Genomic DNA, 26,853 nt, shown 5'->3' on the forward strand with positions numbered 1-26,853 from the left:
CTTATTACAGTTTTTCCCTAAAAACAAAATACCTACTTGTTGTAGGGAAAAGAAACCCTTCTTAATATCAGTAACCTGCTCCTAAAATTTTGACCTGTGCAAGCATGCCTGATAATCAAGTTCCTATTATTTTGAATTGGAAAGATTATGTCACATGACACATCAACCCAAACACTCAGCCAATTTTTGAAACATAACTAAAACTCAATAGAATGTCGCTATGTATGTAATTAACTGATGTTAGGCTATAAATGCTTACAATGTGATACTGAACACAAATTAATGGGCTTGTTACAAAAAGTTGCTTTGTTTACAGTAGCATCTTCCACATCCTCTTTGTGGACATTTGTTCTGTGTTCTAAGCTGTCTGTGTGGGATTCTAACATTTGGCTGTGTCTGGGATGTAAGACAGTGTAAGAAATATCTCAAGATATTTCTCACAGATTGTTTTGTTAAACCTGTTGTATTGAGTCTGGGGGACATAAATGTAAATGTTTCCTAAATAAATATTGTACAGAAAAATTATAGTGGGAGAGATATATTTATGCTATGAAGTTTGGGCATTAAAAAATAGAGAGGGACTTCTCTGTTGGTGCAGTGGTTAAGAATCCACCTGCCAATACAGGGGACACGGGTTTGAGCTCTGGTCCGGGAAGATCCCACATGCCGCGGAGCAACTAAGGCTGTGCACCACAACTACCGAGCCCGCGTGCCACAACTACTGAAGCCCACGCGCCTAGAGCCTGTGCTCCGCAACAAGAGAATCCACCGCAATGAGAAGCCCGCGCACAGCAACGAAGAGTAACCCCTGCTTGCTGCAACTAGAGAAAGCCTGCACGCAGCAACTAAGACCCAACACAGCCAAAGATAAATAAATAAATAAATAGATAGATAGATAGATAAAACTAGTACCTTATCCTTAAAAAAAAAAGAGAGAAATATTCTATTAGGTGTCGACTTAAAAAATTATTCACAACCTAAAAGTTGAGAGTTATGTTTTACTCGGTGGGAATTTTTTGTACTTCAAGCCCAGGAGGCAGCATCTTAAGTAACCCTGAGAGAACTGCTCTGAGGAGGTGAACGGGGGAGCCAGGTTACACAGAAGTTTTTGCAACAAAGGGCAGGTAGTCGGGAACATCAGAAGATTATTAATTGAAGAAGACCAGATATCTCAAGTTAAGGAATTTAACGCCTTTCTATGTATGGGAAGGTGCAAGAGTCTGGGCTCACTGAACTCATTCCTTGGATATGCACCTCAGCTATCTGGGGCCAGTATCCTGTATTTTCACATCCTGAGTTTCCTCAGGGATCATCGTAGGGAGTGGCCCCAGTCTGATGGCTGCTAGATGGCAGGTATTCTTTCCTTCCTGAGTGCCCTCAGGGCTCACCAGTTTACCATCCGTGGTGGCTGCATTCACTGATGACTGTGACATCCTTTGTTTACTGATATGGCAGGAAATATTCCATTTCTCAGATCCTCCTCTTGGTCTGGAATTCAACCAATATTTGGGAGACATTTCATGACCAAATTTTGTCCCATGGCGTTGGGAGGCTCATCCCAGATCAGATGAAAATTCCTGTTGGTATGCCACTCCAGGTGCTACTTTCTGGATTAGGCCCTGTTCATAATTAAAGATTCTCTGGATCCTCTGTCTACTATGATCCAGGAAATGTTTTCCTTTGTTGCTTCCTCCCATACCTAGAGTCACACTATTACAATTATTTCATGAGTCATAAATGTGATCTATTTCAAGATGTTTGGCCATCATCCATTTTGTTGGAGGCCTGGTTACACACTGGTGATAAATGGAATATTTAAACAAAGGATGTCACAGTCATCAATGATTGCAGCCCTCCAATGTGAGCCAGTGAGCCCTGGGGAAACTCAGGATGTGAAAACACAGGACACTGGCCCCAGGTAGCTGAGGTGTATATCAAAGGAATGATTTCAGTGAGCCCAGACTCTTGCATCTTTCCATACATAGAAAAGTGCTAAATTCCTTAACTTGAGATATCTGGTTTTCTTTAATTAACAATAATCTTTTGATATTCAGACTACCTGCCCTTTGTTACAAAACTTCTATATAACCTGGCTCCCCCCTCGCCTCTTCAGAGCAGTTTCTCAGAGCTATCTGAAACTCTGTCTCCTCGGCTGCAGTGCTCATTTTGCCCCAAATAAAACTTAACTCACACCTCTCACGTTGTGCATTTTTTTTTAAGTCAACAGTTATGGCGACCATGAACAAGGGACCCAGAGTGGACTTCTCTCCTTTGCCTGAACTCTATGAGGAACTGGAGCCTTGGTACCAGCAGAGGCCCCTTGTGCCCATCCACCTCCTTGGAGAGTCCAGACGAATTTGGGTCTCTCCTGGTTCTCGGATCTCCCATGTTGGTTGATGATCCTGAGTTGTATTTGGTGGTGTAGAGCAGGTACCTGCCCCCGCCCAGGCTTGGCTGAAAGATAACAGGGAAATACCTACCCAGTTGAAAGATACTGGGCAGGGGGAGGGTGGGGTGGGGGGAGTGCCTGGTTGAAAGAAACCAGGGTTTGCTCAGTTGTAGGAGACTGAGTGGTTGGCTGAGTAGTTAGGTAAGAGGTTGATCTGACGCTTTTCCTCAGTTTGGCTGCCTTAATAGAATTTGTCCGGAGCCTTGCTCTAAAGAAAAGGGACAAGACTCCCCTGGGCCGGTTACAGCTTTCTCAGGCAACTGAGAAATTTACGGGAGTGGTAGAGGCAGAGGCCTCATACCCGTGCAGTGGTCCCATAGGGACACCTACTCATTCATTAAAGCACTTGCTCAACCAGGGGTCACAGATAAGAATTGGCCATTCAGTGATCCAAGCACCTGCAGTGGTCTTAGACCACCGAAGGGAGAAGAGAGCGGAAACGACTCTAGGGTGATGCCTAGAGGAGTAAAGCTCACAAGCAGCACACTGGCCCGTGACACAACCTCACTAGTAAATTTCATCCCTGTCAAATTCAACTTAAAATGGGAAATAGAATCTCTCAAACACAGAAACGAGGGGCATCAGAAAACCGACCTCCGACTAACACCCCAGCCAGATTTCATGTACAACACTGTACGAAGCTCATACATACAAGTACCTAGTTAATTGGGGAAACTATACTAAAGGAGATCTCAACCTAAAATGGCCAAATTTAGGTTCTTCTGATATTCCAAAATTGCTATATTTGTGCGCACAGTTAGAAAAAGCCGGCCATAAGATCAACCAGACTGAAAGGAAAGCTTACGTTGATTGGTACCTAGAAGCTTCTAAAAGAGGAAATGATAGAGTAACTTTTTGAAACCATCAGAACTAAAAAAGGCTGCTAGCGCTCTGCCTTTGACCCTGTCTCTCCCTCTGCTCCTCCCATGTTTCCTTTCCTATCAGAATTCCCTGGCCCAGACGCTATCTCTTTCTCTTCCAACTCTTCCACTTCCTGCTGCTCCCTCTTCCCCAGCAAAGGAAGATAAAAAATCAGAAGTGATTATAGCTCTCTTTAAGGAGAAAACTACTACAGGGAGAGGTGAGCCATCCTTGGTGCTTAGGTACACACCCTGGATCGAAACAGAACTTAGAGCCTTGGCTAAGGAACTTCCTGATCCAAGTCAAGATCCATTGGGATTTGCTGGGACTTCCCTGGTGGTCCAGTGGGTAAGACTCTGCGCTCCCAATGCAGGGGGCACAGGTTCGATCCCTGGTCGGGGAACTAGATCCTGCATGCATGCCGCAACTAAGAGTCCGCATGCCGCAACTAAGAGTCCGCATGCCGCAACTAAGAAGGCCACATGCCGCAACTAAGAGCCCACGTGCTTCAACTAAGACCTGGTGCAGCCAAAATAAATAAATAAATATTTTTTAAAAATCCATTGGGATTTGCTAAGGAATTTGAGTTAACCATCTGAACCTATGAGCCCGGGTTTTCAGATCTACATCAATTAGTATTTACTTAATTGGAAATTAAAGTAAATCTTGCCCTAAAAATGAGGAGGCCCTTTTAGTGCATAGGCAAGTTAAGTTAAATTAAGGTTAAAAAGCTGGCTTGATAAAAATACCTTTTCAGAATTCTGACTTTAAACAAAGTCCTTCTAAAGGGAAACTTGCATTTCTCTCCCTGTGTCTTTGAGATGTATATGTTCTACCTGATCTTCTTAGGACATTCCATTGTATGTCTGTGTGTGTATGTATATGTTTTGAAAACTTGACATCTGCCATACTGTTTCTGAGAGTAAACTCTCGTATTTTACTTTGGTTACATCCTCCCCCACTCTCTTATGCGGAAGGCTCTTGCGTCTTAATGATTTGAATCACTATAAATATATATACGTTATTAATGGCCAAATGATGGATCCTTTTAAAACTGGAGAAACTAACAAATTGGTGAATCTAGTGCACTCTCATTATAAACAACTGTTTTACTGGTACCTATAAAAACAAAAAAAATCAAATTAAAAGTGGAAAAAAGAAATACATCTAATGATTAACCTAAGAACATCTTTAGTTTAAAACAAGTAAGAAAAACTGGTTTGGGAAACTTCATTCGTGATCTTTGCTTTTCCTCAATGGGTCTTACAGATGCTAATAAAAACATTAGAATAATTAATGTTAACAGGAAAAATCCTGTAAGGAAAGTCTGGATACTATTTCCACCAAGGTAGAAATTTTAAAGGAATTATCTCAAATAAATAAAGAAATCTTTAGATGGTTATTTAAAATGGGATAAATAAAATGGACATTTATGTAATTAAAACACAAGGTTCTGACATTACTACATGACCTAAGGTTAAATGGGTCAAAAGGGACCCCCCTTACTGGTCCCCAACATTAAAAGCCAAACCAGTCTGTTCTATTTACCCCAGTTTTAAAATATATTTAAGGGGCTAGAAAAAAATATTTTTTTAACGCTGAGATACCTGACCAACAACGATTTGGGACAACAGCTAGGCCAAAGGGTCTGAGTTCCTTGGCTCAAACCCACTCTGGGGACCCCAGAGCCATTTATATAAAAATACAGAACTCCTCCTGTAAGCTTGTTGATTGGATCCTAATGAAAAGTAAAAGTATAAAGTTGATAGCATTGAGATGCAAATATATAAAATTGGTATATTTAAATGGACTTTATATAAGATGGATACATCTGTTTTGTTTAACTATATTGTGGGACAGACATGCTTCACTGGAAAATACCTCCCCTACATGGTATTATAAGACAAGGCATATAAATCCGCCCCTCAGGAAATATTCATTGAACATACTAAAAGACACCAATAGTGTTACCTGAGCCATAAAAATAAGTAAAACTGGGAAGTAACATTCAAGGACTAATAAAAAGAAAAACAGTGCTTTTGCTCTGGTTTAACTTGTAAACTCAGAAAGGTCTTTGCTGAATGCCTTATACAAAACATTAAAGGCATGAGAAATTAAACACTAAAGTTCTAGAACACAGAACTTGTAAAACAAATTTCAGTTTAGTTAGAAATCTTGTCACTGATAAAAGCTTTTAGTATGGTTCAGGTAACAAACCTGTTCTTTGGGAAACTAAAAGCAACTGTCGTTCGCTTGCAAATCTCTACAAACTGAAAATGCAAATACAGGCCATAAGGACTGGAGACAGCCTAATTAGCTCAGTCTGGCAAGACCTGAAACCAAAGAAAAAAAAGCGAAGTGGCAGTTTTAAAATTCAAACCGCTGGGAATGCTCCCTCAGCCAAACTTTACAAATAGTAAAGCCTTAGTCATCTGAGCACGCAACTTTAACGTATTCCAACTGTTCTTTGTAAACTGGTAAGTTTATATTGTAATACCCGATTCATAACTAAGTCTTTTTTTTTTTAAGTGAAGCCATGAGCTCTCTAGTGTTGCCTGTTTATGTCTATGTACACATTATATACATGAAATCTCTACCTCTGGAAAGTATTATCAAAATTGAATTTATAAAGAGCTCTACTTAATTTTAAAAGAAAGTGCTTACGAATAAAGAAACAGGCCAAAATGACTTTCAGGTTCACATGAACTGGGAAATATTCAATATTAAGTTGATATCTGGTATTAAAGTTTGTTTGTTGATCTAATTAATAGACAGATCCTTAGTCATCAACATTAAGTATAATGATTTATTACCCAGGTTTAATAGAAGTCAAATAAGACCTTATTATATCTGTTGCAAGGAAATAACTTGATATGCTGAAACTTTAAAGTAAATGTAAATGAGATAAGAGCTTTTGGGTAAACTCTTTAAAATTAATTATATTTTAGAAATGTCTAGTTAAAATGATCTTTACAGATATTTGATACCTTAAAGTTCTAGAGTTCTGCTAATTTAAGTGATGGAAGTTTATTAAATAGCTAGATAATTTCCAAAAAAATAAGATACTGGACATCAATTACTAAATAGAGAAACTAAAAGTATTTAGGACTATTAATGAAAATGTTTGGTGCCACCCTGAGATGTCCTCTGTAAGAAAACAAATGTTTTTAGAAATCATCACTGGTATTTATGTCCACCAATCTACAGAGTGCTAATGTGAAAGAAAGTTCATAATTGCTTACTTCTTAACTTTCACTAGAAATTAAGGTTTTTAAGAGTTGAGGATTCCAATTTAACATGTAATTAAAGCTAACAGGAATAATACGGGAACATTTCAGTGTTCAGTAGGAAAGTAGAATGTGCGTTTTCAGTAAAGAAGGTTTGAGGAATGGAATTACATTTTATTGAGGGGAAAAAAAAAATATGTCTTAGGGCTGGTTGGTTTATTTGGATAAAAAAATAAGGGACAGGCTGATATAAAGACAGAAGTGATGAAAGGTTGTGGAAAAAAACCCTGAGGGGGGGAAAACGTTTGATACATGGTCAGGATTAACTAAATTTAGATTGAAGTTAATTAAGTGAAAAGATTTTGTTGTTAAATAAGCCGGTACAAGACTGGAATTTGAACAAAGTTTCTCAGAGTGCTCCTTTTTGATAACAGATTGTGTGAGTTTCTGTGCCCTTAAGTAATCTTTTTGTGACTTTGGTTAAATGAATAAGTATTGTTTCACAGTGACCTGTTATGTTTTAAAATGTTTTTGATATTTTTAACAAACTTCCCAAATATTAAAATCCAACTAAAGCTCTTTTAGCCTCCAGCTGACTCTGGGATGCTTTGAAGGAACATGTCAGACATCTTAGAGAGGAATGTTAAACTAAGTTTATTTCGTATGTTCAATTACTTCAGAAACAATGTCAAGTGACTGGAGATGAAAATTAGGTTATAGTGTATGTATAAATGTCACTAATACAGATACTCCAAAATTTATATGGAATTCCTAACATCTGGTATGCCCTGATATAATGTTATTAGTCATAATTCCAGTTATTCTAAAATGTTTTATGTCACAGAAATATCCATGTTTTCCTATTAATTGCCTTGTACGCTAATCTTTAACCACGTTATTTTAAGTTTTGTCCTGATGCTTTTACAAAATGAAGATTTTCAAGACTCATAAAAAGAACTTTTTTTTTTAACAAACGTACGTTTCTGATGGCCTTTACTGTGTAACAAATGACGGAAAACCTGATTACTTCATCCAGATCAACAGGAATCAATTACATGGGACTGAATGAACTGATGAATATGATTTATAACTTTTTTGACTTTGGGAAGTATACTAGCTTTAATCTTTGTTTTTCAGAAAAAAATTTCTCTTATGCTATGACATACAAGTTGATAAAGTATACCTTTGTAAACAAAGAGAAAACATTTATCTTTTTCTCTCTACCTGATCCTGCCCATAATTTGGCTTCTCCAGCTGGCTCTCCTATGGACTTGATGGTTTATTATAACCAGTTATACTAATCCTTGTTTTAATTTGTTCCTTGTTTCCGAATTGTTGATGATTTGTGTCTCCCTGCTGCACTATGACTTTGTCAATATTACTAGCTACATTACTTATATCCTGTCTATCTTGTAAGATTGTTGTCTCTTACAGTACTCAGTGGGTAACCAGGTCTCCAACAAATTTGATGATGGCTAAACATATTGAAAAAATAAATCACATTTATGACTCTTATAATTGTAATAGTGTGATTCTAGGTATGGGAAGAAACGATAAGAAAAAATATTTCCTAGATCATAGCAGACTAGTAAGACAGAGGATCCAGAGAATCTAATCCAAAAATTAACACCTGGAATGGCATAGCAACAAGGATTTTCTCCTGATCTGGGATGAGCCTCCCAGCGGTGGGACAAAATTTGGTCATGAAATGTCTCCCAAACATTGATCAAATTTCTGACCAAAAGGAGGGACTGATAAATGGAATATGTAAACAAAGGATGTCACACTCGTCAGTGATTGCAGCCCTCCAGCGTGAGCAGGTGAGCCCTGAGGAAACTCAGGAAGGAAAGAATACCTGCCATCAGGCAGCCATCAGATTGCAGCCACTCCCTACTGTGAAACTAAGAATATGAAAATATAGGATACTGTCCCTAGATAGCTGAGATGCATATCAAAGGAATGAGTTCAGTGAGCTGAGACTCTTGCATCTTCCCATACACAGAAAAGTGCTAAATTCCTTAACTTGGGATATCTGGTTTTCTTTAATTAACAATAATTTTTTGATGTTCCTGACTACCTGCCCTTTGTTGCAAAACTTCTATATAACCTGGCTCCCCCCATCACCTCCTTGAAGCAGTTCTCTCAGGGTTACTTGAGGTGCTGCCTCCTGGGCTTGTAGTCCTAAAAATTCCCACTGGATAAAACATAACTCTCAACTTTCAGGTTGTGAATATTTTTTAAAATCAACAGGTGATTGATGGAAACTAAACTTTTGGTGGTGAGAAGTCGAAATATAATGTCCTACACATGAAATTTATATAATGTTATAAATCAACGTTACCTCAATAAACTAAAAAAATTTTTTAATAAATAAATTAAAGGAAAAAAATAAATCTATCTCCTCCTTTTTTTTTTTTAAATAGGGTTGAATTGAGAAGGGAAAAAATAAGGTGGTGATTCTGCTGTGTGGATCAGGGAACAATACCCAGAGGAGGTGGGCATGTAGAATGGGTGTAATTTAGACCAGCGGTCCCCCAACTTTTTAGGGACTGGTTTCGTGGAAGACAATTTTTCCACGGACCAGGTCGGTGGGGGTGATGGTTTCAGGATGATTCAAGCGCATTACATTTAGTGTGCATTTTATTTCTGTAATTATTACATTGTAATATATAATGAAATAATTATACAACTCACCATAATGCAGAACCAGTGGGAGCCCTGAGCTTGTTTTCCTGCAACTAGATGGTCCCACCTGGGGGTGATGGGAGACAGCGACACCCGAAGTGTGTTGCTTATGTGCAGTCTACTCCATGATCTCGTTTTGGTTGCTGTCACTGCAGAAAGCTCTGCTTCACAAAGACAGGATGTTGGAAATGGAAGCAGGCTTTTCAGTGCTTTTGTGGCAATCTCAGGATATTCCGCCTTGACTTTAATCCAGAACGTATGGAGATTTGAAGTTGTCTCAAACATGCTTTTAAGGTCACTGTCATTTGCGATCTCACGCAGTTGATCCTCTTCTAGCATGGACAAAGTTGATTCACCTGGCTTATTCACAAATGGGTCGCAGATCCATTCCTTCTCATTTTGGGGGTCTTTTGTGGTTGGGAAGTTATGCTTAAACTCTTTTGAAAGCTGAGATAGGTGATCATGCACCAGCTGGGAGAAAGAAGGCCCTGGCTCAGTCTCTTTCAAAATCTCTGCTAATGTTTGAAACATGTCAAAAATCCCAATGTTCACTTGTCACCCCTCCTAATTCCAGTTTCGCTTTGAATGCAGCCACTTCATCTGCCGATGTCAACACAGTTGTTGTTCTCCCCTGAAGTGACAGATCGTTGAGCAGGTTGAATATGTCACACCAGTAAGGAAGTTTTGTGACCCATTCTGTGTCACTGAAATGTGCTGCCAGTGGTGACTGTTTTTCTAAAAGAAATCTCTGGAGCAGCTCTTGTAACTCAAAAACTCTGGGCAGAGATATACCTTTAGAAGCCATCTCACTTCTGTGTATAAGAGAAGACGTGTGTATGCGTGTGTGTGCTCTGTGTCCATCTCCTCACAGAGCTGTGCGAACAGATGTGAGTTAAGGGCATGTACTTTAATGTGACTGATAATTTTAATCACATCCTGCAAAACATTGTTAAGTTCAGGTGACATTTTTTGGCTAGCCAGCACTTCTCTATGGTTGACACAGTGCATAGACTCACATTCAGAAGCGACCTCTTTGACCCGAGTAGTGAAACCAGAAAGCCATCCAGTCATGGCAGCTGCTGCATCCGTGCATGTACCAACACAAAATGACCAATTCAGTTTTCCTGACATGTAGTCATTCAAAGACTCGAATAGTTCTGCAGCTGCAGTGTTGATGGGCAACAAAAGTACACATAACATATCCTCATGAACATCCTCCTGAAAAATATATCGCACAAAAACAAGCATTGTTGTCTTGTCAACATCGGTAGACTCATCAACCTGGATTGCATACCATGGTGACTCATTCATTAATCCTCTCTAACAATTGTGCCTCAGTATCCTCTGCTATTTCATCGTCTAGTTATGGTGCTAGCCGAAAGAGGAACACGTGCCACCTTTTGAACTGCAGCCTCTCCTAAAAGTTCACGACAAATGTCCTTAGCAGAAGGCAGGATCAACTCTTCACCAACAGTAAAGGGCTTCTTAGCTTTAGCAATGCAGTTAGCCACTAAGAATGATGCTCTCAGTGCAGACACGTCTGATGAAGTGGTGTTCTTCAATAATTGCTTCTGTTCTTCGTGTTCACATGTTTTTCTTTTGAAAAACTCCAAAGGCTTGTCTTTTAATGCAGGGTGCTTGGTCTCCATGTGGTGAAGCTGTTTTAAAGTTTTCTTCGTTGGATAGCCAGTTGCCACATATTATACAAAGCAGTCTTGGAGAATGTGAATCACCTGTTGCAATAAACCTGTAATTCAAGTAGGACTCTTGGTATTTTCTTTTAAATGCAGCTTTCTTTTTGTTGGAGGTCTTGGAGTCTTCTGCTGTTTCATCATTGGGTCTTTCCCCCTTTTCAAAGAAGCTCCCCAGAGACATTTGTTTTTCACTCGTTTTGGCTAGGGTTAGCTTGTGGACTTACCAAAACTGTGACTGAGACAAGTGTGCAGTGTGGGAAAGAGGCGTGGACGGAAGTGGTAAATAAAATAATGGGCAGGCCACACCCGAACTAAAATAAGTGTCAGATTCTGACTTAAAGCCTGCCATCAGATGCAGCTGTACAACTGAAGTACATCAACTCACTTGCCACCAGATGCAGCTTAATTGTCACTTGCCACTCACCGATAGGGTTTTGATAAGAGTCTGCAAGCAGTTGATTTACTATGGTCTCTGGGCAGTCAAACCTCTCTGCTAATGATAATCTGTATTTGCAGCCGCTCCCCAGCGCTAGCATCACCGCCTCAGCTCCACTGCAGATCATCAGGCACTAGATTCTCATGTGGAGCGCGCAACCTAGATCCCTCACATGCACAGTTCACAGTACGGTTCGTGCTCCTATGAGAATCTAATGCTGCCGTTGATCTGACAGGAGGCGGAGCTCAGGTGATAATGCCAGCGATGGGGAGCAGCTGTAAATACAGAAGAAGCTTCGCTTGCTCACCAGCCACTCACCTCCTGCTGTGTGGCCTGGTTCCTAACAGGTCTCGGACCCGCACTGGTCCACGGCCCGGGGGTTGGGGACCCCTGATTTAGATATTCGGAGAGAGAGAGTGGAGGAGGAAGGACACTGCATGTGAGAAGAACAGCAGAAGTAAAGGGTCAGTGGTGGGAAAGAGGAGATATATGTGGGAGCACTGGAGAACTCAGATGTTTTGGAGCGTAGGACACATTCAGAAGAGAAGTGGAAAATCAGGCTGGATGGTAGGTGGGGGCCAGGTCGCCCCCAGTTTTATGAGCCAGAGTAGAATATATCCTGTGCAGCAGGGAGACCTTGAAGATTCTCAAGTAGAAAAGGTATGCTTGGGTTTTATCTGTTGCTGCTTTGAGATAAGGACTGAATTGTTTAGGCTTTCAAAAGCAAAGGCTCAATTGTTTAGGCTTTCACTAACTTGGTTGATTGGGAGGGAGCTGCTGGAAGCTCAAGCTGGGATATCTCCTGCCATCTTGCATTTCTGCTACAGGGCTTTGCCCTACCTGTTTACAGTTATCTACCACAAACATGAGGCACACAAAGAAGAATCCCAGCTAGTTCACAAACAGGAGGAAGAACATGATTGCATGTGGGTGCTGGGAGGAGAAGATTTCTGGTTATAAAAAGAAGAAAGGCAGACAGAATATGGGGCCACCCACTGTGCTGGAGTTATTACCCTCTGCCTCACCTGTCTTGCCTGGGTGCCCCTGCTACCCACAGCCATAGGTAGGAAGCCTTGTGGCAGCCTCAGACCTCCTGCTGCTCAAGAAGAGGCAGGAATGCCCTGGCAGGCTCTTTTTACATGTGTCCAGGTATATTCCCAGGCAGAACCTCTGTGTCCAGGTAGTTATGGAGCCGAGGGCCTGCCTTGGCCTCCCTATCCCATTATCTGCTGTCCAGTCTCATCTGCTTGGAGAAGGAAGGCTCTGACCCCTGAAAATTCTGACTTGACTTGGACACTGAACACTCTGCTCAGTGTTGGCCATCTCTTCCCGCATGGAATGAATCTGATTCTTTTGGCTCGCCCATCTATGATCCATGCGGCAGCTATAGATATCTTTTAAAAATTATTGATTATGTCATGCCCTTCCTCTGCTTACGACCCTTATGGAGCTTTCCTCTACTCCTGGAATAACATTCTAGCACATGATTGGCTCCGGTCTCCCTTTTCCTTCTTTCCTTTGACATCTCTTCCTCCTCACTCAGCATGCTTCACCAGCTTCTGGAGGACTCTCAGCTCTTCCCACTCCATGGCCTTTTGCTGATACCATTCCCACGCCTCTTCATTTGGTCGGCTCTTGCCCTCCATATCTTTGGCTTAAACTTCACGTCCTCAGACAGGTTTTCCCCATCCCCCTGTGCTCTTATCCTAATTCATAATTATACATTTACTTATTTTCTTATTTATTTTCGGTCTCTGCCGCTAGGTCATGAAACTCCACCAAGGTAGGGATCATACCTGTTTCATTTATCCTTATCTCCCTAACAGCTAGCATGGTGCCTGATCTATAGCGAGTACTCAATTGACACTTGTTCAGTAAGTGGATGAATTAATTAATGAGTGAACGAGATGCTGGTTTCTCGGTGAATGGACTGATCTTCTAGGAAGTACACACAGGATCCATCTGACTTTGAGTTGCTGCATGCTGTTCAGGGTCATGAGCCATCTTATACTGCCCTTGGGCCTCCTTAGCCTGGCCCCTCTGCCTTTTGTGCTTACCTGCAACTTCTAGCTTCTTAGTCCTGGCTGCTGAAGCCAGTGGAGCTGAAGGGCCTCCATTGCCCACATCCTACAACTTTGGTCCTATCCTGTCTTGGCCCTTGGCTCTTTCTGTGTAGGCTGGTCCACAATTAACAGAGTCAGTAAGGGTGAGTAAAGATGTTTGCAGAGTACCTCAGATCACATGGCTGATTCAAGATCTGACCTCAGGTCTCCTGGCTCCACAACAGTGATTTTCCTATTACACCCTGCTGCTTCCCAGACACCACACAAATTGCTGGTCTTTGTGCTAGCAATGAAGATTATCATACACGCTACCCCTTACTACAACAGTTTTTACCAGGAGTGCAGGGGTTCATACTCTCAAGGGCACATCAGAATTTCAAGGAAATGAGAAGTAATGTGACTTTTCTTCCCATTTAGTTAAAAAATGTAGTGGTGATGAAAGCTTATTAAACAACGGTCAAATGGTACAGAAGTATATACATAAAAAAGGAACATCCGTATTCATACCCCTCTCCCCACTTCATCCCAATCTAATTCTTCTTCCCACTTCTTTCCTCAAAAGTAACTACTTTTAACAATGTAGTGTGATTAAGTCCAGGCCTTTTAAATATATTTATAAATATTATGTATAAATAATTTATATACATATATATTAAACGTTATTTTTAAAAATTTTGTCGAGTTTTAAAAACATATTCAATATTATTTTTTAAATTGTGTGTGTTGGGACTTCCCTGGTTGTCCGGTGGTTAAAAATTCACCTTCCAATGCAGGGGAAGTGGGTTCGATCCCTGATCAGGGAACTAAGATCCCACATACTGTGGGGCAACTAAGCCCACGTGCTCTGGAGCCCATGTGCCACAACTAGAGAGAGGCCCGCACGCCACAACGAAGAGCCCTCTTGCCGCAAGTAAGACCCGATGCAGCCAAATAAATAAATAAATAAATATTTAAACAATAAATAAATTAAATAAAACTGTGTGTGTTGAAAGTGAAAAAAGGACACTACTTTTGTGATGGAACAAACTCTTGGCTGATGGAGCACAATCAAGAGGCCTTGTTCTGCTATGTGTATAAAGGTATAGCAGGAGAACTGGCAGAACCTGGGGGTAGAACTAAAGCAAAGGAAGTCTTCTTTGTGAGATGGCTCGGAGGCTCTCACCAGCAGCAAAAGTGGTGGGGCACAGTTCATTAGGACACCCTTGTGGTGCAAGGCCACAGCCTATCACCTACAGTCTGACAGGACAGAGCTGGAGATGGCGATGTGAGTAGAAGGAAGGGAGATGAGTAGGTATGTTAGGATGAAAAACATAGGACAAAAATGGATGTGTGAAGACAATGAGAAGACAAGCCATAGACTAAGAGAAAATACTTGCAAAAGCATATCTGAAAAAGGACTGTTTTCTCTCTTAAAACTCAACAATAAGAAAATGAACAACCCGATTAAAAAATGGGCAAAAGACCTAGAACAGACCTCTCATCAAAAGAAGTGTACAGAGAGCAAAAAAAGCATACGAAAAGATGCTTCACTTCATATGTCATTAGGGAAATGCAAGTTACAACAACATGGAGATATCACTACACACCTATCAGAATGGCCAAAATCCACAACACTGACAACATAAAATGCTGGTGAGGATGTGGAGTGACGGGAACACTCACACTGCTGGTGGGAATGCACAATGGTATGAAATAGCCACTTCGGAAAACGGTTTGGTGGTTTCTCACAATACTAAACCGATTCTTACCATATGATTCAGCAATTGCATTCCTTGGTATTTTCTCAAATGAGCTGAAAACTTTTGGTAACACAAAGACCTTACACGAATGTTTGTAGCAGGTTTATTCATAATTACCAAAACTTAGAAGCAACCACGACATCCTTCAGTAGGTGGACAGATAAACTGTGGTATATTCAGACAGTGCAATATTATTCAGCAGTTAAAAAAAAAAAAATCAGCTATCAAGCCATAAAAAGACATGGAGGGCTCCCCTGGTGGCACAGTGGTTAAGAATCCGCCTGCCAATGCAGGGGACACGGGTTCGAGCCCTGGTCCGGGGAGGTCCCACGTGCCGCGGGGCAACCAAGCCCGTGAGCCACAACTACTGAGCCTGTGCTCTAGAGGCCGCGAGCCACAACTGCTGAGCCCACGTGCCACAACTACTGAAGCCCGTGCACCTAGAACCTGTGCTCTGCAACAAGAGAAGCCACCACAATGAGAAGCCTGCGCACCATAACAAAGAGTAGCCCCTGTTCGCCACAACTAGAGAAAGCCCATGTGCAGCAACAAAGACCCAATGCCGCCAAAAATAAATAAATAAAATAAATAAATAAAAAAGAAACAAAGTATTAAAAAAAACCCCAAAACCACCAAATATTTAAGACATATAGACAGGGGTACTAAGAACTCTAGTTTGATATTAATGATGTAAGTATATGACTAGTCTCACATGGACAGACAAAAAGATACTACAGAGAGTAGGCTGGAGCAGTAAGTAGCCAAAAGGAAAAGAGAAACAGGATAAAGAAAGGGCACCAAGCCCTCCTATCATGGGCTCCATCAACACACGAGAGATTAGTAGTATACTAGCTGGCTATATATATTTGTGCTCCTGATACCTGCAAATAAAAAGATGCTAACCATTGTTTTTTTTAAAAAAAGAGAATTTGTAACTGCCCTTCTCCCCCATCCAGTGGGGCTTGTGAGGCACAGGAGCTCCCTGTGCTGGGAGCTCAGTGCCCAGTTTTCACACTGGCATTGCCTCTGGTTTGCTGTGCAACCTGGGACAAGTCCCTTCCCCTCTCTAGGCCCACTTTCTCTTTGTGTAAAGTGGGCTTGCAATTCTCAACAGTCTCTTATTTCTTAAGGTTTTATGCATTATTTCCTGGGAGCAGAACTTTTTGAACATTTCCTAAGATAAGGGTAATTAATTAGAGTAACCACTGATAAGGGTAATTAATTAGAGTAACCATTTGCTAAGTATTATTGTCTCATTTAATGTAGAGAACAACTCTCTACTATCAGCCCTATTTTACAGATGCGGCAACTGAGGCTTAGGGAAATTGACCAATGCCACAACGCTGATCAGTGGTGGCATCAGGATTCGAAGAAGGTAGACTCCTCTGCCCTCCCTCTCCACCACTCTGCAGGAAGAGCCTCTAGGTTCTGTGGCCTGGGAGAGGAGAACAGAGAATATAAAATAAAAGCACTTTATGTTAGACAGGAAATGGGTCTGACCTTGGACACTCTCCCAGTTACCTCTAACATTACAGAGAACAATGGCAGAGCCCCGAGGGCACAGCAAACTTCAGAGGATGGAGGGTGTGGAGGTTTCAACATCACTGGTGAAGGAAAGGCAGAGGACAGACTCTAGGGGCTGATCTCTGGAGATAAGAATGCTTTTAGGGGACGATAATATGGACTTCTAAATCAAGGGAAAAATTAAAGGGTTATCACTCCACTAGACTGTTCAGAAAATTTACAACTTTTCTTCTTTTTGTGAATCACAAATTTCTTTTTCCATGAGATAAAGAATTGATCCTCTCAGAGAAAAAGCAAACATTAATCATTAAACTTTGCCTACAATTTCATGACGTTTATGAAATTCCTAAGAAGACCCATGGCCTAGGGAGACTCGTAAGATGAGAGTAATCGTTAACCAATAATTATGTTAAAAATAACAGTGGGGCTTCCCTGGTGGTGCAGTGGTTGAGAGTCCGCCTGCCGATGCAGGGGACACGGATTCGTGCCCTGGTCCGCGAAGATCCCACATGCCGCAGAGCCTGTGTGTCCGGAGCCTGTGTTCCGCAACGGGAGAGGCCACAACAGTAAGAGGCCCGCGTACCGCAAAAAAAAAAAAAAAAAAAAAAAATAATAATAATATTAATAATAGTGGAAACCAACCATTTAAGTGTCAAGTACTCTAACATTTACAAAATAACTTTGCATACGTTACTTAATCTTTCCAATAAGTAGGCTGTCAATCCCCACCCCACCCTCCTTTTTTTTTTTTTTGGCCACGTTGCGCAGGGCATGCAGGATCTCAGTTCCTCGACTGATAGGGATAGAGTAGGATAGTACTCTATCTTACTCTATCCATCAAAGGTAGTTGTAGATAGAGACGGAAATGTAGGGAACTTTGGGAGACCACTCTAAGTTAATGATCGCTCAAGAAAGCTATGGGGAACGTCGTGGAACGAAGCAGGCTTGCTTAACTACAAAGCCATAAATAAAAGCATGAGATATGCCCCAGGTTAAGTGAAAGAAAAAAATGAGGCCTGCATTCTGCTGGTGGAGTTCAGCAAGACAGGGATCCTTAGGACCAAGGACAGGAATTTAAGGAAAAAGTGACATTCCAAAGTAGGAGACCCTCATTATACAGAAACCTGAAACGATTCAACATATTTTAGTATATGTTACCACCCTACTGCTGATTTGAGTAAGGGCTATGACAGCGCTGGTGTGATCTCATAGGGTCAAACACTCTCCTGCCTGATACAAAGGAGCCAGTGATGTAAGCCTGATGTCTACTCAAAGAATGAGGAAGGCGGTCTTTTCCCCCTCCCCCACTTTCCTTTGACTATAAAAATGTAGCCTGCTTAATCCTTGGGGCGGAGCCCCCTCACCTGCCCGCTTGTATCCCTCACAAGCATCCTATATTAATAAATCTACTTCTTGCCTATCACTTTGCCTCTCGCTGAATTCCTTCTGCGCTGAGACACAAAGAACCCGAGCCTCAGTTAAGTCCAGACACAGGTGAGTGACTCTAATTAAAAGACTGTGGGTTTAAGTCCCAATCTGGGTTTAGGTTGGGTTTGAGTCCCAGCACGTGGGTTCAAGTCCCAATCAACGGTGCACGGTTTCACGACCAGGGATCAAACCCGTGCTCCCTGCAGTGGAAGCGCGGAGTCTTAACCACTGGACTGCCAGGGAAGTCCCACAATACCCATTTTTATAGGTGAGAAAACTGAGACTCAAAAGAGCCAGGGAAGGGGTGACTATACTTGGGCAGGTTTCTTTTAGGAGGGCCACGGGATATATACACACATACGCTTATACCCCTTTATACAGTATTAAATTCACTTCTACCTTTACTGTTTTAAAGAACAAGATTGTGCCCATCAGTGTGTAACAGATGTGGCTCATTCTTCATTGTTTTTACAACTGTAGTATTTTGTTAGAGGCTGCATCATGGTTTATTTAACCAGTCCCCTACTGGTATTTTGGCTGTTTCCCGAGCTGAGACGGATAATTATGCACATATGATTTCCTACATATATGAGAATTTGCCTGTTAGATACATTCTCAGAAGTGGGTTTAGTAGGTCAAGGGCATGTACTTTTAAAGTTTTCACAGTAACAAATTACCCTCCAAGGGGTACCACTCATTTGCTTTCCACAAGCCGAGGGTGAGAGGGACTGTTTCTGTCTATCCCAGCAAGCGCTGGGTGCCACACTTCTCACCCTGGATCGGTCTCTGAAGACTTCAAGTGGCAGCTCCTTGTGGGGCTGCACTCCTGGACTCGGTTCCTATTCCTCACTTTATCAAAGATCTTGTACGACTGGAACCTGTCTGAAGGTGAGAGTTAAAGAGGTCAGGGCCCAGGAAACTATGTCTTGGTGAAGAGCTTGAAAGGACTCTTTGGAAATTAGGACAGCCAGACTCATGCCCTGCCCCTCCTTGAAGGGCTGTCATTAAGATAAAGGAGCACAAAGCGCTGTGCATCCAGGTGGGGTGAAGGTCAACAGCAGGCGGGCTGGTACGGTGCAGCAGCTTTGCAGCTTTCGTATTAATCTAAGAAAGCCCTCAGGGACATAGAGAACAGACTTCTGGTTGCCAAGGGCTGGGGCGGTGGGAGAGGCTTGGATTGGGAGTTTGGGATTAGCAGATGCAAGCTATTATATATAGAATGGATAAACAACAAGGTCCTATTGTACAGCACAGAGAACTATATTCAATATCCTGTGATAAACCATAATGGAAAAGAATATGAAAATGAATGTATATATATGTATAACTGAGTCAGTTTGCTGTACAGCAGTAATTAATGCCACATTGTAATTCAATGATACTTCAATTTAAAAAAAAGCCCTCAGATCTCTCCAACATTCTCCCTAGAAGACTTCTGAGGTAGTGAGCTCCCTGTCAGTAAGGGTATTCAAGCAGAGATCAAGGTATGCAGGACAGGGTTGACTGGTAGTTTCTATTCCCACATCTTTTTGGTGTGTCTTCCTCTACTGCAGAGGCTGGAAAGGGAACAGTTAGTTACATCTCCTATACTCTTGGAAGCTACAGTTCTGTCTATAAAACAGGAAGGTCAAAAGGTGGGGCAGGATATCTGCTGCTTCAGGCTGTTTTCTGCTGTCAGGAGAGGTTGTAGAGAGGAGGGGTTTTTCTATAGAGTCATCCTGGCTTTGTTCTCGAGGTTGTCTAGAGGCATGCCACGGCAGGCCCCAGTCCCAATCCCTGGGACACAGCAGCAGCCTTGGGTTCCTGACCACAGTGGTTCCAGGGGGTTCCTGCTTCCCTGCCTTCCTGATTATGGGGGAGGTGGTGACTCCCTGGGTTCCACTTCAGAGGCATTGTTCTGAGAATACTTCCTGTAAGTCCAGTCTACAGCCCCCTCCTCCGACCCTCCTAATGGCTCTGTAAGCCCCTAATTCCCATTATGAAATCTATTTCTGGTATTTTCCTGCGTAAAATACAGTTTCCTACCCTAACCCTGACTGATGGGAGGCAAGGATGTGCAAAACCTCCAATGTAGTTTCCTACTCTCAATTTCTATGACTTCTCCACATTGTTCCATGGCAGAAAAAGCAGTCCTCGAAATCCGGTGTTTTTACTGAGGGACATGTGGCGATGCTGGCAGGAGAAAGGGGTGGCCCAGCTCACCCCTCACTTCCCTGGCTGCATCGCCAGGCCCTGACTCACCCAAGCAGAGGTGAGTTTGATGTGTCCCATGGCTTCCCAGATCTACTCTCTCTTGTTCCCTTGGCACTTATGCTAAGTCTGGCCCTAATTGTACTCAGGGTTCCAGGACAGGTGGCCTGACCTTAACTTGGGGGTTTTCTGGGGATAAGTGATAAAGAACATTTCCTTCCTCTGCTGCCTTGTGGGCTCTTGAGGAGAAAGCTCCCCATGAAATGGGTAAAGTTGTGACAGAAAATTCACAGGATGCCAGAACCAGACTTAGCCCTGCCCACGATCTGAGGGAGAAATCCCTGTTATAAGTGCTACCCACATTGTGCTTAATACCCATTGTCTCCTTTAACCCTTTCAACAACTCTAAGCAACCGGACTTATTCTCACCATTTTACCTATGGCTCAGAGATGGGGAGAGCTTGCCCAGGGTCACACAGCTAACATGGAAGTCACAAAAGCAGGATGGGAGTGTGTTTTTCTGTGGTCTTTACAGGTTGTCCAGCATCCTAGAAGCCATCTAGTTCAACGTTCTCTCCCCTCCCATAAAATGCTTGAAGGTTTCCTCTTCCTTGTGTGTTACAATCTTTCCAATAGACAGTGGAAAATATGTATTAGATGGAAATTAGCACATTTTGACTAACAATTTTATATTTAGAAGTTTACCTATAGGATAAAATAGGGAGTGTTCAAGCACGTATGTAAACTCAAGGGTACTCATTACAGCCTTAGTTATACTTGTAAAATTATAAGCAAGCTATTTGTCAAGTCATAATGCTAGGGAGATTAAAGATGATACATTTATCCAGTTGAATGGTATTCAGTTATACATGGTAATGTATATTGAAATTAATTGATATGAAAATCAGGTTTTTCAAAAGTTAATTTGTCCATCAGTTACTGAGTATCAACTATGTTTGAGGCATTAATATTGTATTTCATTGTATTTCATTCATATAAAATGATATATGCATGTGCTTGTTTGGGTACAATAAACCAATTTAATAGGAAAAATGTTCAAAAAAAAAGACTGGCCCCTGGGACTTCCCTGGCAGTCCAGTGGTTAGAACTCTGTGCTTCCACTGCAGGGGGAATGGGTTCGATCCCTGGGGCTGGGAACTAAGATCATGCAAGCCTTGCAGTGCAGCCCCTTAAACCATTTTTTTTTAACATCTTTATTGGAGTATAATTGCTTTACATTGTTGTGTTAGTTGCTGCTTTATAACAAAGTGAATCAGTTATACGTACACATATATCCCCATATCCCCTACCTCTTGCGTCTCCCTCCCACCCTCCCTATTCCACCCCTCTAGGTGGTCACAAAGCACTGAGCTGATCTCCCTGTGCTATGCGGCTGCTTCCCCTAGCTATCTATTTTACGTTTGGTAGTGTATATATGTCCATGCCACTCTCTCACTTCATCCCAGCTTCCCCTTCCCCTTCCCCGTGTCCTCAAGTCCATTCTCTATGTCTCCATCTTTATTCCTGTCCTGCCCCTAGGTTCTTCAGAACCATTTTTTTTTTAGATTCCATATATATGTGTTAGCATACAGTGTTTTTCTCCTTCTGACTTACTTCACTCTGTATGACAGACTCTAGGTCCATCCACCTCACTACAAAAAACTCAACTTTGTTTCTTTTTATGGCTGAGTAATACTCCACTGTATATATGTGCCACATCTTCTTTATCCATTCATCTGTCGATGGACACTAAGGTTGCTTCCATGTCCTGGCTATTGTAAATAGTGTGGCCCCTTAAACCTTTAAGGACAGATGACAGTTTATCTTCTTGAAAGACCTTTGTCAATAACACAGACTTCTTTAGAAATACCTTCTAAGATTCAACCATACTCATTCTCCAAAGCAAAAAAAAAAAAAGCCCCTTCCCTCCTGTGAAATTTAAGAGGCTGATAAAGTGAATGCCTCTTTTGTTCATTCACTCATTTTGCAAAACTTCACTAAGCCCCTTGTGCCCAGGCTCAGTGTCAGGCTTGGGAAGATACAGACGTGAGTGAGGCCTGGTCACTGTCCTTGGGTTGCTCACAGTCTGGGCAGCTCGGCTGATCCAGGACAGAATTAGCTAACTTTTTACTGAGCAATTACCATGTGCCAGGTAACAATTACCACGTGTTACATGCTTTGCATGGATTACCTCAATTGATCCTTAACAATAATCATCTGAGGTAAATACTATTATCCCCATTATACAGATGAGAAATTTGAAGCTAAGACAGGTTCAGTAACTTGTCCCACACTACATACACAGCTAGTTAAGTTGCAGCACTGGGATTTTAACTCAGGTCTGTCTGACTCCAAAACCAGTGCTCGTTTCCACAATGTTCTACTGACCAGGTCAATGTCAAACCTGGGATTCTTTGATTCTGCTGGCAAGGGCTTGATCCGCGTTCTTCAGTGGAGGTGGATAATGCTTTATAGGTGTCCTCACTGGCAATGTCCTTTCTCCAAGGACTAACTCAGATGTCACCTCTAACACAAGCCTTCCCCGTTTTCTCCATCTGGAAAGAACACCTTCCTCTTCTAAACCCTTATAGAACACTGACTTCACCCATGTCATTCTCTCTGTTATTTCAGTTTTGTGTGCACATCTCTTCCTCCCTGGGCTGCGAGAGCCTTAGAGGCAGGGACATGAATGATGTCACGTGCTCACTGCTGTAGGCCCACAATGCCCAAGTGCTCAGTAATGTTGAGTAAATGGACCCCTGAAGAGTTATGCTTAGGATTTAAAAATTATCTTTAAGGAGCATTATTTTTTGCCACCAACACAACTTCTCTCAACCTCTCTTTGCCTGTCTGTCAAGATGTAGCTCCTGGAGTTACTGGAAAGAAGAAGGAAAAAGTTCCCATAAAAGTCTCCAGGTGCAAGATCTCAGGCCCAGGAGCTCCTGTCGGGGAGGTAAGGAGACTTATGAGATCCCGCTGACCTCCTCCAGGCAGGAGGAGACCTGGTAGAGATGCTGCTAGACCCTCCCTGGGGGCCACTGGAGCATTCCTTGGGCTGCACCATCCAGAGCCTGGCAGCTGAAGGAGGTGCCTCCCGCCCCAGGCAGGCAGACACCTCACTCTTGCACTCAAGCACCGTGCGGGTGAGGGGCTGGGAGTGGTCATGGCTTTGGCAGGGGTTGAGCAAGCACAGGTTTGGTATGCAGGAGCTGCAAGGCCCAGCTCTCAGCTGCTTGAGCCATAGAAGGCTCAGGAGCTTAAATACTGCACTGCCTACCTTGCCTGTTGTGATGCAGGCTCTGCTCCTGGGGAAGAACAAATGGCCAAAAGCATGAATGGATGGATAGATGGGCTTCTCCTACCCTCAACATGGAGACGCCGCACAGTTGTTCTATGGGTCTGTTCTTTCTCTTCCTCCTTCTGGCCACAAATACTGATGAAGTACCCCCATGCTGGCCACTCTGCTGGGTGCTGGGGACCCACCGGGGCCAGGGTGCAGTCCCTGCCTTCCATGAGCTTAGCTGGAAATCATGAATATCAATCAGGGTTTCCCATAAATAAATTTTAAAAATTTCAACTGTGATAAGCGCTCTGAAGGAAAATTTAGCAAGGCTGAGTGTGTATAACAAAAGCAGTTACTCTTATAAAGGGATCAGGAAGGTTTTCCTGAGGAAGAGGAAAGTCCCGTGCACAGCAATGTTCTCTTCGCCTCGCTGCTCTAACAACATGTGGCTTCCGCCTGAGGTCACTGCTTCCTCTGCAGGCCTCTAAGAGGGCTGCTTTCCTCTCCTCTCTAAGACAGCTCCCTTGGAACACATGGCAGCAGTCCACAGCACCTCTACTTGTTGCGGCATGCACAGCCCTCAGGGCCGCCCCCTCTTCCACTTAACACCCTCTTTCTCTCTTTCTCCCTTTCTTGCCCCCTCTCTCTCCCTCCACCATTTCCCTATGATCATTCTTGATTAGTTCAACCACATAAAGGAATCACCTGTACTCCAGCCTCTTACGTCCTTGACCACCTTTTCTTCCAGTCTGTCCTCCACACACCGACTCCCACCATCATACCCCAGACCTTGTCATTATCAAAACCTGCACCACTTAAAAAAAAAAAGTTTTATTGAAGTATGGTTGATTTACAATGTTGTGTTCCTGCACCACTTTCAAAGTCTCTATTTCAAGCATCCCATTCCCTGGGTGCCTCACCAACACCTACTGGTCCATCTCACATCCACTAATTTGCAGACCCTACCAGATCTTTGACCACGTCAGGGCCTCCAGTCCACCAATGCTGCTCTGAGACCCATCCACTGCTCTTTGCCTCCTCATAGCTTCATTCCCCTTTTTACCCAGTGACTGGTCAGTTGTGGAGTCTCCCTGCCATACACTCTCATCCCTCTTGTCCCTCTCCTTGTATTGTATCCACCTTCCAAAGCCACAACACTGACCGGATGCACCTTTGTCTCTACTTTGAGACTACACCCAAGTAGTTGAATGTGGCTAGAGAACAACAGCTGGATTTGCCAACCCGTCACATTTTAAATTTATGAAAACCTCAGGTAGGTCCTAGCACCGCAGGGAAAATCTACTCTTTGTCTTATTTATGTTGTTCTTCCACTCTTCAAGAGGACTATTTCCTACCTCTTCTCTCTATTCAAACCTCCATTACTCTCCCCTTTTCACTGTCAGCAGATGGCATTGTTCTCATTTCATTGAGAAAACAGAAGCAATCAGAAGAGAACTTCCTTATCCTCCAGCCACAAAATCTACCCACTGACCTGTGTCTGAATCCATATACTAGGCTTTTTCTCGCATGAAAGTGGCTGAGCCATCCTTACCCTGTCCTAAGTCCCTTTATCTTGAGCACTGGATCTCATCCCCTTTCCTTCACCTACTCAAGAGCCTTCCTCCTGCAATGATCCTTCCCTCTCTCTTGCATCATCAGCCCTTCCCTTTCTACTGCATCATTCCCATGAACATATAAACATACCATAGTACCTTTAATCTCTCATCTCTCCGCTCCCTTTCATAGCAAAACTCCTTAAAAGAGTTGTCTCTATTCACTCTCCAATTTCTCATTTTCCATTCTCTTGAATCTACCTCAGCCGACTTTCACCCTTATTATTTCACTGAAACTGCTCTTGCCAGTGGCAACGATGGTTCCTGTTGCCAAATCCAATGGCTAAAACTTAGCCCTCTTCTCACTTGTCTTGACAGGAGTAGACATTTCAGTCCCCACCCCCCTTTTCTTTTGGCCGTGCCACGCGTCATGTGGGATCTTAGTTCCCCGACCAGGGATCAGGGATCAAACCTACGCACCCTGCAGTGGAAGCGCAGTCTTAACCCCTGGACCACCAGGGAAGTCCTCAATCCTTTTTACACAGACTATTTTCACCGCTGTGGTGATAGACTCTAAGATTCCACCTCCTTTGATATTTATGGTATTCATGCCCTTGTTTATCTCCTCCTCTTGAGTGTGGGTGGGACCTATGCTTGCTTCTAACCAATAGAATGTGGCAAAGATGATGTAATGTCACTTTCATGATTACATTGTCATATAAGGTCTTGTTTTACTAGCAGACTCTAGAGACTTCAAAGTCTAGTTGGCTTTAAAGAAGTAAGTGGTCATGTTAGGAGGCCCATATGGTTAGGAGGCCCATATGGTTAGGAGCTGAGGGCCAGCAAGAAGCTGACAGCCAGCAAGAAGCTGGGGCCCTCAGTCCTACCACAGCAAAGGAATTAGTTGTGCCAGAAACCTGAGTGAGCTTGGAGGAATATTATTTTCCAGTTGTGCCTCCAGATGAGACTATGGCTCAGCCAACACGTAGTTGCAGCCTGTGAGCCCCTGTAAGCTTAGGACCCAGTTAAGCCATGCCTGAACTCCTGACCCAGAGAAACTGTGAGACAATAAATGTATGTCACTTTAAGCCACTAAGTTTGTGGTAATTTATTACACAGCGACAGGAAACTAATATAACCACTCATCTTCTTTTATATGGTTATGTTTTTTCCATAGTGGCATCTTATACTGTATTTTTAAAAACTCAGACACAAGTTATTTGCATATTAAACAGGTACCATTCTGTACCTTCATATGGCAAATCGTGACCATGGAACCCTAGGGTCTAAGTGAGGGGTCAGAAGAGAACCCAAAGGTTCTCACACTTCTTACCAAGTGTGACCTTGACCAAACACCTTTGTCTCTCTGAGGTTCAATTTCCATATATAAAATGTATGGGAGATTTCCCTGGCAGTCCAGTGGTTAGGACTTTCACTGCCATGGCCTGGGGTTCAATCCCTGGTCAGGGAACTAAGTTCCCGCAAGCCAAGTGGTATGGCTAAGGGAAAAAAAAAAGAAAAAGGAAAGAAAAAAATGAATGGGTTGCAGCAGACCATCTCAAAGAAACTCTGAAGTGTAATATATAATGATTCTGTGGCTGAGGGCCTATCCAGTCTTCTTTGGAGGGAGGGATGTTGCTGAAGCAGGGAAAAGAAGGACTCACAGAGCTGAAAGATCTGAGAGACGAATTTCTTCCCCTATTAATTTCATTGGTGAGAAA

General features: G+C 42.6%; 1 protein-coding gene across 1 annotated transcript in view; it reads left to right on the forward strand.

Moving 5' to 3' along the window:
- The first annotated feature begins 2,238 nt into the window (after nt 1–2,238).
- LOC114486805 (proton-coupled amino acid transporter 1-like) overlaps nt 2,239–26,853 on the forward strand; it is a 65,079-nt gene continuing 40,464 nt past the window's right edge. Inside the window, exons 1-2 of the mRNA XM_028493457.2 lie at nt 2,239–2,388; nt 3,207–3,262. Coding sequence (XP_028349258.1) covers nt 2,239–2,388; nt 3,207–3,262 — 206 coding nt within the window. The remainder of the gene's footprint in view (nt 2,389–3,206; nt 3,263–26,853) is intronic.

This window comes from Physeter macrocephalus, chromosome 8, assembly GCF_002837175.3.
Source record: "Physeter macrocephalus isolate SW-GA chromosome 8, ASM283717v5, whole genome shotgun sequence".
Taxonomy (NCBI): Eukaryota; Metazoa; Chordata; class Mammalia; order Artiodactyla; family Physeteridae; genus Physeter; species Physeter macrocephalus.